The 15,655-nt window shown below is 57.8% G+C and overlaps 1 protein-coding gene across 3 annotated transcripts; it reads left to right on the top strand.

The window, feature by feature from the left end:
- The first annotated feature begins 1,930 nt into the window (after window positions 1-1,930).
- Window positions 1,931-15,576, top strand: TIMM44 (translocase of inner mitochondrial membrane 44). 3 transcript variants are annotated; one of them, XM_057710166.1, is made up of 14 exons: window positions 1,931-2,031; window positions 3,712-3,813; window positions 6,183-6,353; window positions 7,341-7,421; window positions 8,166-8,315; window positions 9,347-9,486; window positions 9,795-9,880; window positions 10,496-10,588; window positions 10,684-10,808; window positions 12,141-12,191; window positions 12,581-12,722; window positions 13,936-14,025; window positions 14,578-14,688; window positions 15,035-15,576. In XM_057710166.1, the coding sequence occupies exons 1-14, from the start codon at window positions 1,987-1,989 to the stop codon at window positions 15,235-15,237; spliced, it is 1,590 nt and encodes a 529-aa protein (XP_057566149.1). In that variant the 5' UTR covers window positions 1,931-1,986; the 3' UTR covers window positions 15,238-15,576. The 3 variants fall into 3 exon arrangements, with proteins under 3 accessions (XP_057566149.1, XP_057566151.1, XP_057566150.1); XM_057710168.1 differs by lacking the exon at window positions 12,581-12,722; XM_057710167.1 differs by lacking the exon at window positions 3,712-3,813 and having other exon boundaries at window positions 1,956-2,031.
- The last annotated feature ends 79 nt before the right edge of the window (window positions 15,577-15,655 follow it).

Raw genomic sequence — 15,655 nt, 5'->3', positions numbered from 1 at the left:
GAAAGAATGCTAAAGCAAGTGTGGCAAAATGAATCTGGGTGAAGGGTATGTGAATATTCATTATACTATTCTTGCAACTTTTTTGTAGCTTTGAAAAGTTTCAAAATAAAAAGGTGGGAAAAACACACAAACCACCCTCACTCTACCCCATATGTCCCTCCAGCTGTCATCATTTCACCTTCTAAGCACTGCAAAGATTCCTCGGAAGCATCTCTGTTCTATGTGCTGGTTAAACATTTAATAACCGGCCCTCCAAACAAACCAGAAAGCTCCCGACCTCTAGCATTTGTCAGTTCCTATGGTGTAAATACTCCCACCAAGGCCAATGTCAGGCTACTAATGTGGCATCATTAAAGACAGAATTGGTAAGAGATGCAGCACATCTAATATGGTATTTCCAGCCTACAGATGTGATATATGTAAATAACCTCAGTAGCACAGATAGTAACATAATTAAGAAGTGCTGAGTTTTGAGTATTTATTTACCTTTGGCTTAATACAATGCAATTGATCATAAGTCTATACAATCAATTTTTAAATAATGGCTGTGTTTAACAACTGGCTCCAAAATTCCTGAAAATTTGATAGTTGGCTCTTGCCAAGAAGTACAAGCTGGCTTCAGCACACCTCTGTTAAAATATATATAAATATAAATTAAAAAAATATATATATATCTCAGCCCACTGAAACCTGGCTTCCACAGCCATCATTCAACCAAAACCCTCTAGCTTGTTTCCCTCTGCAGCATTCAACATGGCTTACTCCACCTGCCTTCTCCAAGGCTCTACAGGTCCTCTTCTGACCTGTTGACAAGTCCCAGTCTCCCTTAATGGCTCTTCTTCCTCCATTTGACATATGAGCCTTTGATGAGCCCATCTGACATACTCTTCCTGGGTGCCCTTGTCTAACTCCACGATTTCAACTACAATTAAGAAGCCCAGATCTTCTTCTCAGCAACAAACCTGTATATCCCAACCTCTGAACTAGTTTTCTCCTCTTCCAGCAAAGACATTTCAAACTAAGCCGAGTGGAAGCCCTCATCCCTTCTTTTCACCTTGAGGTCCTGTGTTACAGAGAGCGCAGATCTGTCCAACCTTGAAGTCAGGGAGTGTATGTTGCCTCCCTTTCAAGTCCCACAGACCTTATCACAGTTTAGCAATGCAAAAGGTATCAACAGTGCAGAGGCAACATATATTAACTCTTTCCACGGTACCAGCCCACCACCCTTCCCCAGCCTCAGACTGCATGGCCATGCCAAGGTACCGCCACTTGGTGGCGGCATTCTCTAAGTGGAAAATAGTATCTGGGTGCTGACAAGACAGAAGCTTGAGCTTCTTCAGGGCCAGGTGTATCAATTCACATTGAATCGATGGAGGGAGAAGTGGCCCACGCCCAGCCAGGTCTCAGCTTCCCGTTCACTTTCTGGACCAAAACCAACAGGTGCCTTCCCAAAGTGCTGTACAAAATTGGGCTCATTCGCTCTTGCTCTTGAAGCAACTCACTTGCCCATCTGTTGGACACTAGCAGTCATTGCCAGTGAAGCTACCGGGCTGGTCCATCAGTCCGGGTCGCTCTGTTTACCCGTTCTTCCGGCCATGCGAACCCTGAGCTGTCTGTAGGAGAATCACCGCTCGCGACAGAATCCACACCCTCAGGCTCCGCCCCTTCGCTGTCTTATCCAACCATAGGTCTCTGCCTCACCGGAGTACCCGCCCCCCAGGTCACATCCCAGTCACAGGCCCCGCTCTTCCAAAATTCTGCCCTATCAAAGACAGAGCTCTCTAGGTATCTCCCGCCCACTATAAGGCCACGCCCCCTTATGGACCTCCCCCCGCAGTCCCGCCCTCCTTGGGAGCGCTGTCCAATGATAGGCCTTTCCCTCTCACAAACCCCACCCCCAGGTCTCACTTTTCCCAGGCCTAGGCCTCACCAGGCTGATGACGCCATCGGGTCGCGCCACGAGAAGGTCACACGGGATCTTCCAGCATGGCGGCGGCGGCGCTGCGGGGAGGCTGGTGCCGCTGCCCGCGGGTGAGCAGATGTGCGGGGGCAAGGGGGCGGGCCTAGGGAGCTCCGGACCCGTGACCTCCAGGGCCTCGTTCTCCCCAGGCCTTTGGCCCCTTCGGCACTTCCCTGGACTCGGCGAGAGGCTCGGAGTTTGGTCGTTGGGTCAGCCGAGGCCGGGGCGGGGGCCCCGGAACGTGGGCCCCCGAGCGAGGCCTGAGGACGGGGGCCGCAATGCACGGGGCCGGGCAGGGAGCGGATCGCCCCTCACTTCCTGGCTGACCCCACGTGTACCGAGGAGTGAGTGGTGTCCGTGGAGCTCAGTGGAGAAAAAGTAGCGAGGAAAAGGCAAAAAACCGTGACAATCACAGCTCATCTTTGTATGCTAGGTCCCCTCTCCGGGAGCGTTTCCTGCATCGCCTCTTCTAATCCTCTGAAAGTGTGGGAGGTAGTTGTCGCTCTGGCTAAGAGCCTGGGCTCATAGATGCCCAGGGGTCAAGGCGTGTAGAGCGCATCCGGAAGATAGTACTCACGTTGCCGCCATTTGTAGCTATTTCACGGGTTAGGAAGCTGGGAGCTCAGACGTGTTAAGCGAGCTGCCCACGGTCTCAGAGCTCAGTGGGGTGGCTGACCTGGTCCAAAGCTCAGGTCAGTCTTACTCCAGAGCCACACTCTGGAGGAAGGAGAATATCTCACAGAAACCTAAGTGTCAGAAGAAAGAAGGTGTTTTTGATTCAGGACTGAGCTTTTTTTCTGGGCCGATTGTCTTCTGAGTCAGGTTTTAGAGGTTGAACGTACATGTGTTTGGATTTGGGCACAAGACCGAAGGAGAACCACCCTCAGGTTTGGTCCTGCTGTGGGATTTTTCTCCCCAGTTAGACAACCATCCACTTCTGTTTCAGACTGTTGCTGAAGTCAGTGTTTCCAGCATTCAGAGGAGTAAAACAACTTAATTAAATCCCAAGAGTTACTCTTGAGTAGCTATAAGAGATCATGGTATCCGTGTAAGTTCGGGGTATTGTTTAGAGTTTCTGGAGATAGGAAGCATGGAACAGGGAGAGGAAAGGCCCAGGGAATGTGGAAACGGAAGAGTGGTTCTATCAGGTCATTGACATTAGTGTACTTGGCTCCGTGCTGGGTGCTAGGATGCAGTGTTGAACAGGACCTGCCTGTAGCTTCCCTCATGGAGCTTAAGTTCATCATTGGTAGGTGAAGAAATGCCTTTCACATGAGGTTAGCAGCACCTTTGCCCAGGTGACTCCCCAAAGTTGCTCTGCTCACATCCCAACCCTGGACCAGGACATGGTAGGTTTATTCCAGGGTTGTGCCTGGGACAATAACTTAGCAGCGTTTATGCCTTGAAGCTCAGCGTGCCCATTTTCAGGCTAAGGTATTAAGCCAGACTGGCACATTTAGCCTTCATCCAACCTAGGTTGGCATTTCCTGGGACCCTTCTGGTTTCCCCCAGGTTCATAAGCAGGAGGGTTGACATGGGCCCTGGAGGTGCAGATCTAGTGTTTTCTCTTTCCACCAGATTCTCCTGGCTTCTCAGAATTTGGGAAGATTGTTGAGCATCTAGCATGCGGTTGGCATGTGATAAAAATCGGCAAATGAATGTCAGGCGACCCCTGCTCTTTCAGCATGGCCTACTTACTTTCTTGTCATCCTCTGGTCTCAATGGATCTTTCTGTTTTCTCCCTCAATTAGAGATGCCTCAGCAGCGCGGTTCATGTCCTGTCCAGCCACAACCTAGTGCCACTGCCCCATGGCACCTATCAGATGCCCCAGCCGAGTGGCAAGCTGACCCTGGTGAGTGACTCAGAACACCAGCAAACCGGCAGAAGGGGGAGGTGTGAAAATCAGACCTAGCTGACAGGAGAGAGGGCTACGGGATGCTGCCCACACCGCCAGGCACGTCTGATTGGCAGGCATTCCACATCCAAGACCTCCTGGAGTTACAGAGCCCAGTGGGCCTGGTCCTCTTGGTATCCCGGGAAGTGCTCAGCACTGTTAGGGGTAGAGCTCCTGCCTCACAGTGTAGCCTGTCTCAGCTCTGGTGGCTAGCAGGGCATCCCTCTAACTGAGCTGAAATCCACCTCCTGGTGGCTCCCATGTGTGGGTCCTTCACCAAGCAAGGGTGTGCCCTCTGCTGGGTGACAGCCCTCTGGGCATTTGAGCTGAGTCACCCATCATCTCCTGGGGCTGGCTTTCCCCAGGCCGGAGCATTTTCTGGAGCTTTTGTCCTCCCTGTCACTCCTCTTCAACCTCGTTTCTGTTGGGGCCTCACCACCATGGGGCGGAAAGCCCAAGACCTCACGCTGCCTGCAAATGCACATGCTCGGGCAGCCCACGCCCTCGCTTCCCTTCATCTCAGCCCTCTAGTTACCTGTGCAGGCCTCACGCACGCTTTATCTCCTGGATCCTGTCCTGGGGCTGTTGTGGGCCTGGGATGTGCCCTTTGGCCCTTCCCCTTACTTGTCCAGGGCCCCCCGCCCCCACACACACAGAGTCTTAGAGAACTTGGACTTCCCCTGGAGAAAGGCTGGTCAGGGCGCATCTGGACCAGACAGCGGTCTGCCAGTGCTAGGCCAGGCCACCCCGCCTGTGGGGCAACACCCAAACGTGCTGCTGTTCTTCCCGGGGCTGCATGGGGGCCAGGAAGACAGTTGCCCCTGAGACTGGTACGGTGAACCCCCGGCCACTTTGGCGGACCCTGCACACTGGCGAAAGTGATTGGAGCAGCTGAGCACTTGCGGCTATTTCCCTGTGACTTGACTAACTGACAGTCCTTCTTTAAGCTTTCTCTGTCCTGAGCCTGCGCTTAGTTACACAGGGGGCGAAGCAGGGCTCTAAACCCAGCGACGTCTGATCCGAAGCCTGTGTCTCGGGCAGGGCAGTGCCTGGAGCGGGGCCTCACACTGTCTGCTGGCCTCTGGGTGTGTTCAGTTGGGTTTTCTTCTGGGGGTTGGAGGGGGGACCCTGAACTTGGGCTCTCTGTGACTGTCGCCCTGTGGGCTGAGAGAGGGAGGTTTGTGCCAGTCTCCAGGCCCTTGGGTGACATGTAAAGCCCAGCTGGGGACTTGGGAGTGGCCAGAAAGGAAGAAGTTACCCCGGGCCTAGAAGCCCCGGGAGTAGGGCCTGTGCCGCCCTCTTTGGGATGAGTGGCCACAAAATCCTTTCAACTCTAGGCCTGGCATTTGGGTGGGCATTTGAGTCCCCATGAGGATTCCAAGCTGTGCCTATTTCTCGCCCAGCATTTTTCCTGTTGGAGAAGGAGCCTGGCATTTTCTTTTGTTTGTAATAGACTTTATTTTTTTGAGCAGTTTTAGTTCTATGGAGACATTGAGTGGAAAGTACAGGGAGTGCCCATCAACCTCCTCTCCCCCCTCCTGCCACCTGGCACACAGTTTTCCCCGGGCTGTACATCTTGCAGTTAGGGCGGTACATTTGTTACGACTAATGAGCCAGTATTGACACATTACTGTTGACTGTTGTCTGAGGTTGGCATTAGGGTCCCCTCTCAGTGTTGTACATTTTATGGGCTTGAACAAATGTATAATGAAGTATCTACCATTAACAGTATTGTTACAGAGTAGTTTTACTGCCCTAAAAATCCTCTGTGCTCTGCCTGTTCACCCCTCCCCTCCTCCAGCCCCTGGCAACCACTGGCCTTTCCTTGTCTCCATAGATCTTTCCAGGATCTTGGAATCCTACAGTCTGTAGCCTTTGCAAACTGGCTTCTCGCATTTAGTGATACGCACTTAAGGTTCCTCCACGTCTTGTCTTGTGTTTTTTTTTTTTTTCCTCAGTGCTGCATGGTTTGTGGAATCTCAGTTCCCCAACCAGGGATCGAACCTGGGCCACAGCAGTGAAAGCGCTGAGTCCTAACCACTGGACCGCCAGGGAATTACCCTTGTTTTTTTTTCTTTTTTTTAATTAATTGAGATATAATTGACGTAACATGTCGTGTGACTCCTCCATGTCTTTTCATGGCTTGATAACTCATTTCTTTTTATGGCTGAATAATATCTCGTTGTCTGGATGTCCCACAGTTTATTGCCTGGTGGTTTTTTAATTTGTTGTACTCTTCTAAAAGAGATAGCTCTTCGTTGTTAAACCTATAACAACAGAAAGGAGAAAATTTCAAAAATCCTTCATCTCTTTTCCGTTCTTCCTAGTGCAAATCCTATTCTTCTGGAAACAGGAAAGGCTTTCTCTCCGGCTTGCTAGATAATATCAAACAAGAATTAGCCAAAAACAAAGAAATGAAAGAAAGTATAAAAAAGTTCCGAGACGAGGCCAGGAAGCTGGAAGAGTCAGATGCGCTCCAGGAAGCCAGAAGGAAATACGTGAGTCCCCTTTGCTTCGCGTCTCCCTGGGTGGGCTCGCGTGCTCCCAGCGCCAGAATTCGCTCCCAGTGCAGTGGCCGGGGAGCGAGGGGCCAGGAGCAGGCCCCCAGCCTTCCAGTTCAGCGGTGAGACGGCAGCACTCTCTGCCTAGCACTGGCGGGGTTTCAGAGCCCCCTCGCCCTGCTGGGTCAGAATCTGCACCTCCATGGGACCCCCGGGGCCATCGTGCCCTAGGTATGAGATGCGCTGCTCCTGAGGGCCTCTGTGTCATGGGTACAAAGTGGGTTGCAGGGCTGCTGTGATTACTATATTAATCACTGCTGCCGCCTCTCACGGAGCAGCTGCCAGGCGCCCGCCAGCAGATGGGCTTTATCTGTCCGCCCAGGAGGGCTCTGCGAGGTTGGTGCAGCACCCCCATCGCACCCGTGAGCAGTGGGCACTTGCCCCAGGTCTCTCAGGATTTTGTTCTGTTGGCCCCGCCTCCCCGGCCATGGGCAAGGCCTGGTCCCTCTGAGTCTCCCCAAGTCGCTCACTTGGGTGTAACTACCTGTGGGGGATTCCATCCAGCGGGGGATCGCTCTTCCTTTTCTTTAAAGAAGAGGAGTGGGCTGAGGGGTCGTCTGGGGGCAGCGCAGGCAGAGGTTGGGGCAGGGTGACGGGGTGGGGGCAGAGCCGGGCAGGAGAAGGATGAGAACGCCGCCCCCCTGCCAATATATCGCTGATGAGCAGATGGGCAAGATCACCCCCTGTCACCCAGAGAGAGAGGCGGGGCCTGGGATTCTGTGCTCAGGAGGGTCCCTGTCACAGCCTTCAGCTGCAGAGACCCACACGCCAGGCTTTGGGGCAGCCAGGGACCCTGGGGGTAGGGAAGGGGCTGGGTGGACAGGCTGCGGGGCGGGGGAGGGGCGTGGGGAGGAAGGGACGGCTGAGAAAACACTTCTTTGGACTGTGTGTTGCAACACAAAGATACAACATCCCTTCCCCTAGAGAACCATTGAATCGGAAACCATGAGGACGAGCGAGGTGATCAGGAAGAAGCTGGGGGAGATCTCGGGCACCGTGAAGGAGGTAATGGCCTCAGGGTCCCCAGAGGCCGAGCCTCCCGGGGCCGGTCTGTTCCTCACCTCTGGGGGAGGGGCGGGGGCCCAGTGCCGGGAGCCGCAGCAGGGGCTGAGCAGGCAGGGGTGGTGAGTAGCCAGGAGCCTGCCTGGTCGGGAGGCTCCCGGAGTTAAAGTCCAGGACACCCTCGGGAAGGAGGGCGCGGTCAGACGAGCCCACTCGCCCCGCTTAAGGTAGAAGCCTCTGTGCTACAAGCGAGAACAGGAGGGTGAAACGAGGGTGTTTTTCTTCCTGCCTTAGGATAGAAGGGGGGTGGGGACGCTTAGCTCCCAGGTGCAGGTGGAGGTGGGAGTGAGACTCTGGAGGGGCGGGGGATTTCTTTTTGTTGCTTCTGTTTTGCTTTTCTGTCCTGGGCTGGAGAGACGGGCAGGGCTTTGCTTCAAGGTCAGACTCGTGCTGGGCACACCCACTGCTTCTCCTTCCTGACCCCAGGGCTGCCTCTTCTGTGCTGTCCTTGGAGGGCTCAGGGCTCCTGCCCGTTCCAGCCCAGAGTCCCATGGTCCAGCGGCCCCCGAAATCATAGGCAGCCTTCTCTAGTGTGTGCACCTCAGTCTTGGCTCCACAAGCCAGATGGGCTCAGGACGCCTGCTCCTGCCCTTGGAGGCTGGATCTGCTCTTAGCTCTGGGGCAGCTCCTGCAGGCCCCCAGCAGGTGCCGCGCTGACACCCCTCCCCCCTTTCTCTGTCTCAGTAGAGTCTTGACGAAGTCAGTAAAAGTGACCTTGGCCGGAAAATCAAGGAGGGTGTGGAAGAAGCAGCCAAGACCGCCAAGCAGTCGGCTGAGTCGGTGTCCAAAGGTGGGGAGAAGCTTGGCAGGACCGCCGCCTTCAAAGCCCTCTCCCAGGTGAGAGAGAGCGTGCGGGCACTTGTGGCTCTGGCCTGCTCCCAGCCTGAGAGCCGGAGTTCCCATCTCTGGACTCAGCCCCAGAGAGGCCTCACGGAGGGCTGCAGGATGCACAGGGCTTGGCTCCTCCTGGCTGAGTGGCCCTGGGCAAACCACAGCCCCGAGGGAGCTGCAGGTTCACGTACCAAGAGCCTCCAGCCCGCTGTCAGCTGCTGACACCCTTAGCTTGCATCCAGATCCCAGGGACTGTCGGGCTCAGGGTTACTTGAGGTCCTGAATTCATTCCTTAATACCTGTCTACGCTTACCACGTGCCTGGCCCTCTACTGGCCACAGGGCCACAGGAGAGAAGGTCCGAGTTCCTGCTCTCAGAGGATCCTGGGACAGGAATGGGGACAGAGAAGGGGCAGGCAGTTCTGAATAACACATGACAGAGGAACACCCGGAGAAGACGTCTGGCCAGGAGAGCAGGCATCGCAGGCTTGGGGCGCCCCACTCAGCTGGGTGTGGCCAGAGTGACTGCAGGGACACCAGAGGGTCCTGGAGGCCGTGCGGGGAGTTCAGGTTTCATCCTGAAAGCACAGCCTCCCAGCGAGGACTCCGGCAGTGGCTCAGAGGAGGCTGGAGAGTGTCTTGGGTGGTGGGGCCAGGAGGGAAATGGGTTCCAGGGGTTTTGGGAAGTGGGATCCACAGACTGGGTCAGCTAGGATGGGGGTGATGGGGCAGAGGCAGCTCTCAGGATGCCCCTCCGGTTTCTGGCCAACGTGAAGGAATGTTTCCAGGGAGAGTGGAGAATCGGCTTCAGAATGTGAGCGTCGTGTGGGGGCAGCTCTCGGAGACGGGGAGGTGGTCGGGGCAGAAGTCAGGCAGAGCTGGGGTCTCCCCTTAGCCGCTTGCGTCTGCCTCCCCCTGAGGCTTGGGATGTCCTTGCCCTGCACCTGTGAGTCAGGTGACCTTGAGACCTGCACTGGTGTGGCCTCAGGGTGGGGTGTTGGGGGCCTCAGCTCCCACGTGGTTGGCTGCGCTCTGCAGGGAGTGGAGTCTGTCAAGAAGGAGATCGACGAGAGTGTCCTGGGGCAGACCGGGCCCTACCGGCGGCCCGAGCGACTCAGGAAGAGGAAAGAGTTCGCTGGAGAGAAATTCAAGGAGGAGAAAGTGTTTGAGGCCAACGAGTAGGTACCAGCCCAGCCAAGGGGCCCGCCCGTCCCCTCACCACCTCCCTTTTCAGCACGGGCACTGGTGTCCGTTTTTGAGGACCCACAGAGGGTTCCTACCCAAGTCAGCTTGTGGGGTTTCTTTCTCCTCGGGGTTCCCTGGCTCCCTGAGAGAACTGGGGGGCAAAGGGTGGGGTGGCGGGGTGGGGGAAAGAAAAGGCAGGAGGCTGGGATCATCACGGGTCCTGCCGCGCCTTCTCCCTCCTCTAGCCTGGGGGCGGGGTGGCTCCCGGGCTGTGCTCCCTGGCTTCCCCGATCTTCCCCAGGGAGGCCCTGGGGGTCGTGCTGCACAAGGACTCCAAGTGGTATCAGCAGTGGAAGGACTTCAGGGACAACAACGTGGTGTTTAACCGTGAGTGTTCCCATCTCAGGTCTCAAGAGAACTGCCCAATGGCAGAGTGGTGACGGACACTCACTGAGTGCTCTCCGAGGGCTGGGCACAGGACAGAGGAGGAGACCGGGGTCAGAGAGGACCAGTCACTTCTGCCGGGTCGCCCAGTGCGTGAGCAGCGGCGCGCAGGCCTCGGGCGGCCAGAAGGGAAGCACCCAGTGTGTCTTGGGTGGCAGGGGCGCTGCCCTCAGGGCTGGGTCACCACCTTTGCTGGAGCCAGTGTGGTTGTGGGGCAGCCAGGTGCAAGCACCCCCACCGCCGCCCATGGATTCGGCCTTGACACCCCCTCACAGGCCAGGAACCAGCTCAAGGCCCAGAGCTCTCTGCTTAGTCTGGGGCACGCGGCTTCCCCAGCGCTGACAGGGAGCCCTGTCCCTCCTGGAATGAGGATTTCCAGAGGCCTGTGTTTTCTTTGTAGTGAAAGCAGCACCCAGCAGGGGCGGCCCCCAGAGCTCACACAGCCCCCCAGGCCCCTAGCTCAGAGAGGCCCCCTCACTGTCTGTGCAGGTGCTACAGTGGAGTGGGGGTGTCTTTCTGGAAGGGACTCCTGACCCCACTCGCCCCCCCCCCCCACAGGGTTCTTCGAGATGAAGATGAAGTACGACGAAAGCGACAACGCCTTCATCCGGGCGTCCCGCGTGCTGACAGACAAGGTCACAGACTTGCTGGGTGAGTGGGCTGCCCCGGGACCATCGCCCCACCCTGAGCTGGCCGTGGGGAGGGGGTCCCAGGCCTTCACCCCACTTCTGGCTTGGCTGCCCCAGGGGGCCTGTTCTCGAAGACGGAGATGTCGGAGGTGCTCACGGAGATCCTGCGGGTGGACCCCGCCTTCGACAAAGACCGCTTCCTGCAGCAGTGTGAGAACGACATCATCCCCAACGTGCTGGAGGTGGGTGTGCGCCTGGCAGGGCGGCGGCCCCGCGGAAAGTTGTGCCAAGGCCACTGGGCTGGAGGGGGTTTCCGAGCAGAGACTTGGCTCCAGTGTTCATCCTACACACCCAGCCCTGGTCAGTCAAGCAGCTCTGAGAAGGCAGGCCCCTGTGGTCGCCCGCGACCCCTGTGGGTCCCTGGGCCGGTGCTGTGACCATTCTTGCCTCGCCCACGGGGTGCGTCTGCTCCAGGGACCGAGTGTCTCACCCACTGGAGCCTTGAGCCCCCGGCTTGTTTCCCTCGAGCTCTCTTCCTGAAGTTGTTCCCTTGAAGCGGCTGGGGGCCTCCCAGGAGTTGGGAGAAGCTGGCTGCTGCCCCGTGGGCGCGCCTGAGGAGGGCCTAGGGGCAGCGTGTGGGTCAGGCTGGCTCCTCAGGGCAGGGAGGCAGGACCAGCACAGCAGCCCAGGGGCCTCTCCTCTCTCAGAATCCTGATCCCATATTCTGGTCTTCTTGCGTCTCCTTTTGGCTCATAAACGAGGGGGCAGCTGGCTCAAGGTCACCCTCCTCGAGGCCCCTGACCTAGGTCGACTGCCTTTTCCCTGCCGCATCTCTGCCTCTCTGTGGCCCCCAAGCTGGGGCTGGAGCCTGGGCCTCCCGCAGCCCAGCCAGGCCTTAGTAGGCACGGCCTTAGGGGGACCGCAGGCAGGCTGTCCAGCCGCGTGCCTGTCCCTTCTTCCTGTGCTGCCTCCACGTGGCCCCATCTCCTCGGAGTTCCCAGGTCCCTCCCCACACTTGGGGCGGGGGTGGGAGGAGGTGAAAATGTAGCAGTTCCCCAAAGCAGCAGCCCAAGCACAGGCAGAATCTTCTGGCCTGAGACTGTCTCAGCCCCCAGATTCCCTGTGGTTTGCCACCAGCACTTCCAACCCCTCACACACACACCCCGTCCCCGGCCAGGACCCTCCCTGACCCTCACCAGATCCAGTTCCTGTGGAAGCTTCTCTCGTTGGACCTGGGAACCTTCCCCCACACTCCCCCTCTGCCCCGTCCCGCGTGGGCCTGGCTGTCCAGGGCTTTGTCCCCACGGGAGGCAGAATGTCCTGCCTGGCCTCCTTGCCTCGGTTTCCCAGCCAGGGCAAGAGCCCCCCACACTGCCACCTTCCAGCAGGCCCTGGGGATGCAGTCTGGGCTGCCCCGTTGTCACTGCTGCAGCCTGGCCCGGTCTCCCTTCCCCAGACTAGGATCCGCAGGGAGTCTGCAGAGGAAACGTTCTCACTGGGGAGCATTCCATCATTTTCCTGCCTCAAAGCCCACTCTCACTCTCACACTTATTTTTTTGTCTTTCCCTTTTTAGGCCATGATTTCTGGAGAGCTCGACATTCTCAAAGACTGGTGCTATGAAGCTGTGAGTGCTTGCTTGCTTTTTTATTTCTCCCTCTCTTTAGGCCTAAGAAGAATTCACAGTTCGGATGAGCTATGCTTGGGTGGCTCAGTCAGCAAGGGCTGGGGGTGGCGGGGGTGGGAGTGGCTACAGGCTGGGGGCCCAGCGGTCAGGGAGCGGGTGGGAAGGGGACAACGGATAACTCTGGGGTGCGTTGGATCGTTCCCTCTGTGCAGGGGGTCATGGGTGCTGACCAGCAGGTGGGGTTGGAGGCCCCATGGCCTCCCTTCCCTGGGCTGGAGTGCCATCATCGGGCTCATCTCGTGGCGGGTCGGCAGAGTGCTTTGGGGACACAGAAGCAGCGCTTCAGCACACGAGGCGCTGGGTAGGTTCATTAGCTCTTCTCATCGCAGGATCCTCAAACACAGACCCAAACAGACATTGATAGATTCCCGCCCCGGGGAAGAGCTGCACGTCCTGATGAGGCCCGGCTGCTCCCTGGAGTCGGGGCTCTGGGTCCCGGGCCACGGGCAGCGCTGGGCTGCGTGGCGGCAGGTCAGGCACCCTCGGGAGCACCCTGTCTGCCCTGCCCCTTCCTGGCAGCCTCCCTGTCCCCGCGGGGCTCCCGTCTCATCAGGCCACCTCGTCCCACCCTGCGGCTCACTCCCTGACCTGTGTCGACTCGGAGTTGGCTGTTTTTTTTCTCCCCCAGCTTCTTGATATTGAGCAATCCAGTCTCTTGGCTGGTTCTATTCTGTACCCAGCTCACAAACAACTTGGGAAAAGCAGAGGAGAAGATGTCAGGTTTTCTTCTTAAATACTCCCCTGCACAGTGACTAATCCAGCAGGCATTTATGAGTGGTTCGTTTTTTCTTTTTAGGGGGGGGCGGGGGGGGCAGGCATCAGGATGTGGCTGGTTATCCGTGCCAGCAAGCTGCTGCTGGTACGCTTGGAAACGCAGCTGAAGCTGCAGCCACTCACACAGGGGTGTTTTGAAAATGTCATCTTTAAGAAACCACACAAGAAGTCAGATTGGCACCTTTTTTTTTTTCTTCTTTTCACTGGGTGGATCAGTTACTTCCATAAACAGTGGATGCTCTTGGAATGTCTTCCGTCATGGTTGCTTGTTGAGATATGAGGCTGCTGGCTGCTGTGTCCCGGGCTTGGGAGCAGGCACAAGAGGGTTAGGGTGTCATTCGGGGGTGCCACCGCCCCCGTAGGAGGAACAGGCTGCCTGTGGCCGAGAGCCGCCCACAGGGGCTGGTCCGTGAGAAGGCGGCAGACCCGGGCAGCGCAGCCCAGAGCAGCCATGGGGTAGAACAAATCCTAGAAAAAGCGTTTGGTTCCAGGCCAAGATTCACAGGGAGGTGGACGTGGCCATGTTCAGGACCAGCCAGAGAGGCCTCAACTTACCTCTGGGAGAGTATTCCAGACCGCGTTCCAGAATTCCCAGCCTCACTGATTAATACCACTTTCAATAGCATTGATGTGGTGCTGTCTTTATGATGAGAGCGAAGCGTGTGATTCCAGCCAGCAAACGGGTGGCACCAACCTCCCCGCTTGGACCCGTGCTCCTGGCATCTGCCACTCCTGGCGCCACACACCCAGGCGCCAGGAGCCATCTCTGGAAGGTGCAAGAGCTGAAAGCCTGAAACATCGCCGCTGGCCCAGGGTGCGCGGCCTCCGGCTCCCCTGCGGTGCGGCACCCTGGCATGGCTGGGGGGCGCAGGTGGCCGACCACATGGGTGTATCTGGCTTCTTATTGCAGACCTACAGCCAGCTAGCTCACCCGATCCAGCAGGCCAAGGCGCTGGGCCTCCAGTTCCACTCCCGCATCCTGGACATCGACAACATCGACGTGAGTGCCTCTTCCGGGGGGCCAGGTGGACCCCAGGGTGGGTAGGGGTGCTGCTCTGAGTTGCACTCAGCTGGGAGGGGTGAGCTCCGCATCCCCGGAGGAATTCCAGCGCTTGGGTTAAATGACCTCCAGCGTCCCTTTCAGTGAAACGTTTCCACAGTCCTGCTGTTGGGAATTCTCAGGCACGTGGTGGCCGGGAGGGTGTTGCTGCCCAGACCCAGGGGCCCCTGAGGCCCCAGAAGCCAGGGCTATCCCTGCACCTTCACTGGGGAGGGTGGAGGCTTTGTCAGGACTACTCAGGCCCCCACTGGTCTGCTCTGCCTCGATTTCCTCCCCATGGGGAGCTGAAGGCACGCCTGTGCCTGTGCGCAAGACAGGCCGGCTCTGAGGCCTTTACGTGCCCGCACAGCCTCAGTCCGGGGCGCTGGCATGTGGTGCTGAAGCGGGGGTCTGCACCTGGAGGGGAGCGGCAGGGAGGGTGCTGGGGACCATTCTCTGAGGCCCGCCCACCCTGTTGTCATTTCCCACGCCCCCCCCCCCCCCCCCCAACAGCTGGCCATGGGCAAGATGATGGAGCAGGGCCCTGTGCTGATCATCACCTTCCAGGCCCAGATGGTGATGGTGATCAAGAACCCCAAAGGCGAGGTGGTGGAGGGCGACCCGGTGAGTGAGTGGGGGAGGGGATGGGGCAGGAACATGCACTGAGGCCAGTTCAGAGTCAGACAAGGGATGTGGGGGCTGCAGGGCAGCACCTTGAGGAGTCCCAGGGCCCTAGCTGGGCCTGGTGGAGTTTAGAAGGTGGCTGATCTGTCTGGTTTGACCAAGTCCTGAATTATAGCCTCTGTCCCAGCCTCTGCTCTGGTCCCCAGACCCAGGCTGACACCCCAGCACCGCTCCCTGGCCCCTCCCAGTGTCCTGGCCTGGCAGCGTCTCCTGCCCTTCCCTCATGCTGGTGTGGGTGCCTGGCTCGCTCCCTGCCTCCCGCCCTCACCCTTCCCCGATTCTGCAGGACAAGGTACTGCGAATGCTGTACGTGTGGGCGCTCTGCCGAGACCAGGACGAGCTCAACCCCTATGTGGCCTGGCGGCTCTTGGACATCTCCGCCTCCAGCACAGAGCAGGTCCTCTGAGCGCGGCGGCCACTGCTGGGGCCTCCGGGGCTGGATCATCACTGCAGACACGCAGGGGACTGGCGTCCACCTGCAGCAACTAGACCTCTGGGGACAGGACTGTCAGCTCTGCCCTGGCTCTGCCAAGACATCTGCAAAGCTAGCGGGGTGGGGCAGGGCAGGGAGGGGGCTGCACCACCCCTCTGCCCCAGGGAGGCTGCTGGCCGGAGAGCCACAGGCACACAGGCCAGACAGTGCCCAGAGGCCCCCAGCCCAGGGACGCCCTCCCAGGACAGGGTGGTGGCACCTGGGCCCACTGGCCACATCAGCCAAGCCGTTTTAGCTCCTTGTTTTTTTTTTTAAAAAAAAAACACAGCGCCCTTATGATCCTGTACCTACGCAGAGATTTGGAAATAATAAAACACCAAAGTGAAGGAGAGCAACCTGGGTACTCCACGGTGTCTGTCACTGGGGGGTGGGGGTGGGGTGGGACTGAGGAGGGGGTGGGGGGGCCAGCCCAAT

Source organism: Hippopotamus amphibius, chromosome 15 (assembly GCF_030028045.1).
Source record: "Hippopotamus amphibius kiboko isolate mHipAmp2 chromosome 15, mHipAmp2.hap2, whole genome shotgun sequence".
NCBI classification, from domain to species: Eukaryota; Metazoa; Chordata; class Mammalia; order Artiodactyla; family Hippopotamidae; genus Hippopotamus; species Hippopotamus amphibius.
This window is presented reverse-complemented; position numbering and strand designations above follow the sequence as displayed.

What these genes read in the sequence shown, in the direction of transcription:
- TIMM44 (XM_057710166.1), top strand. Translation starts at nt 1,987, where the DNA reads ATGGCGGCGGCGGCGCTGCGGGGAGGCTGGTGCCGCTGCCCGCGG. An exon ending in TCTCGGGCACCGTGAAGGAG is followed by an intron (nt 7,422 to 8,165) that starts GTAATGGCCTCA and finishes CTGTCTCAGTAG; the next exon opens with AGTCTTGACGAAGTCAGTAA. An exon ending in AAAGTGTTTGAGGCCAACGA is followed by an intron (nt 9,487 to 9,794) that starts GTAGGTACCAGC and finishes GATCTTCCCCAG; the next exon opens with GGAGGCCCTGGGGGTCGTGC.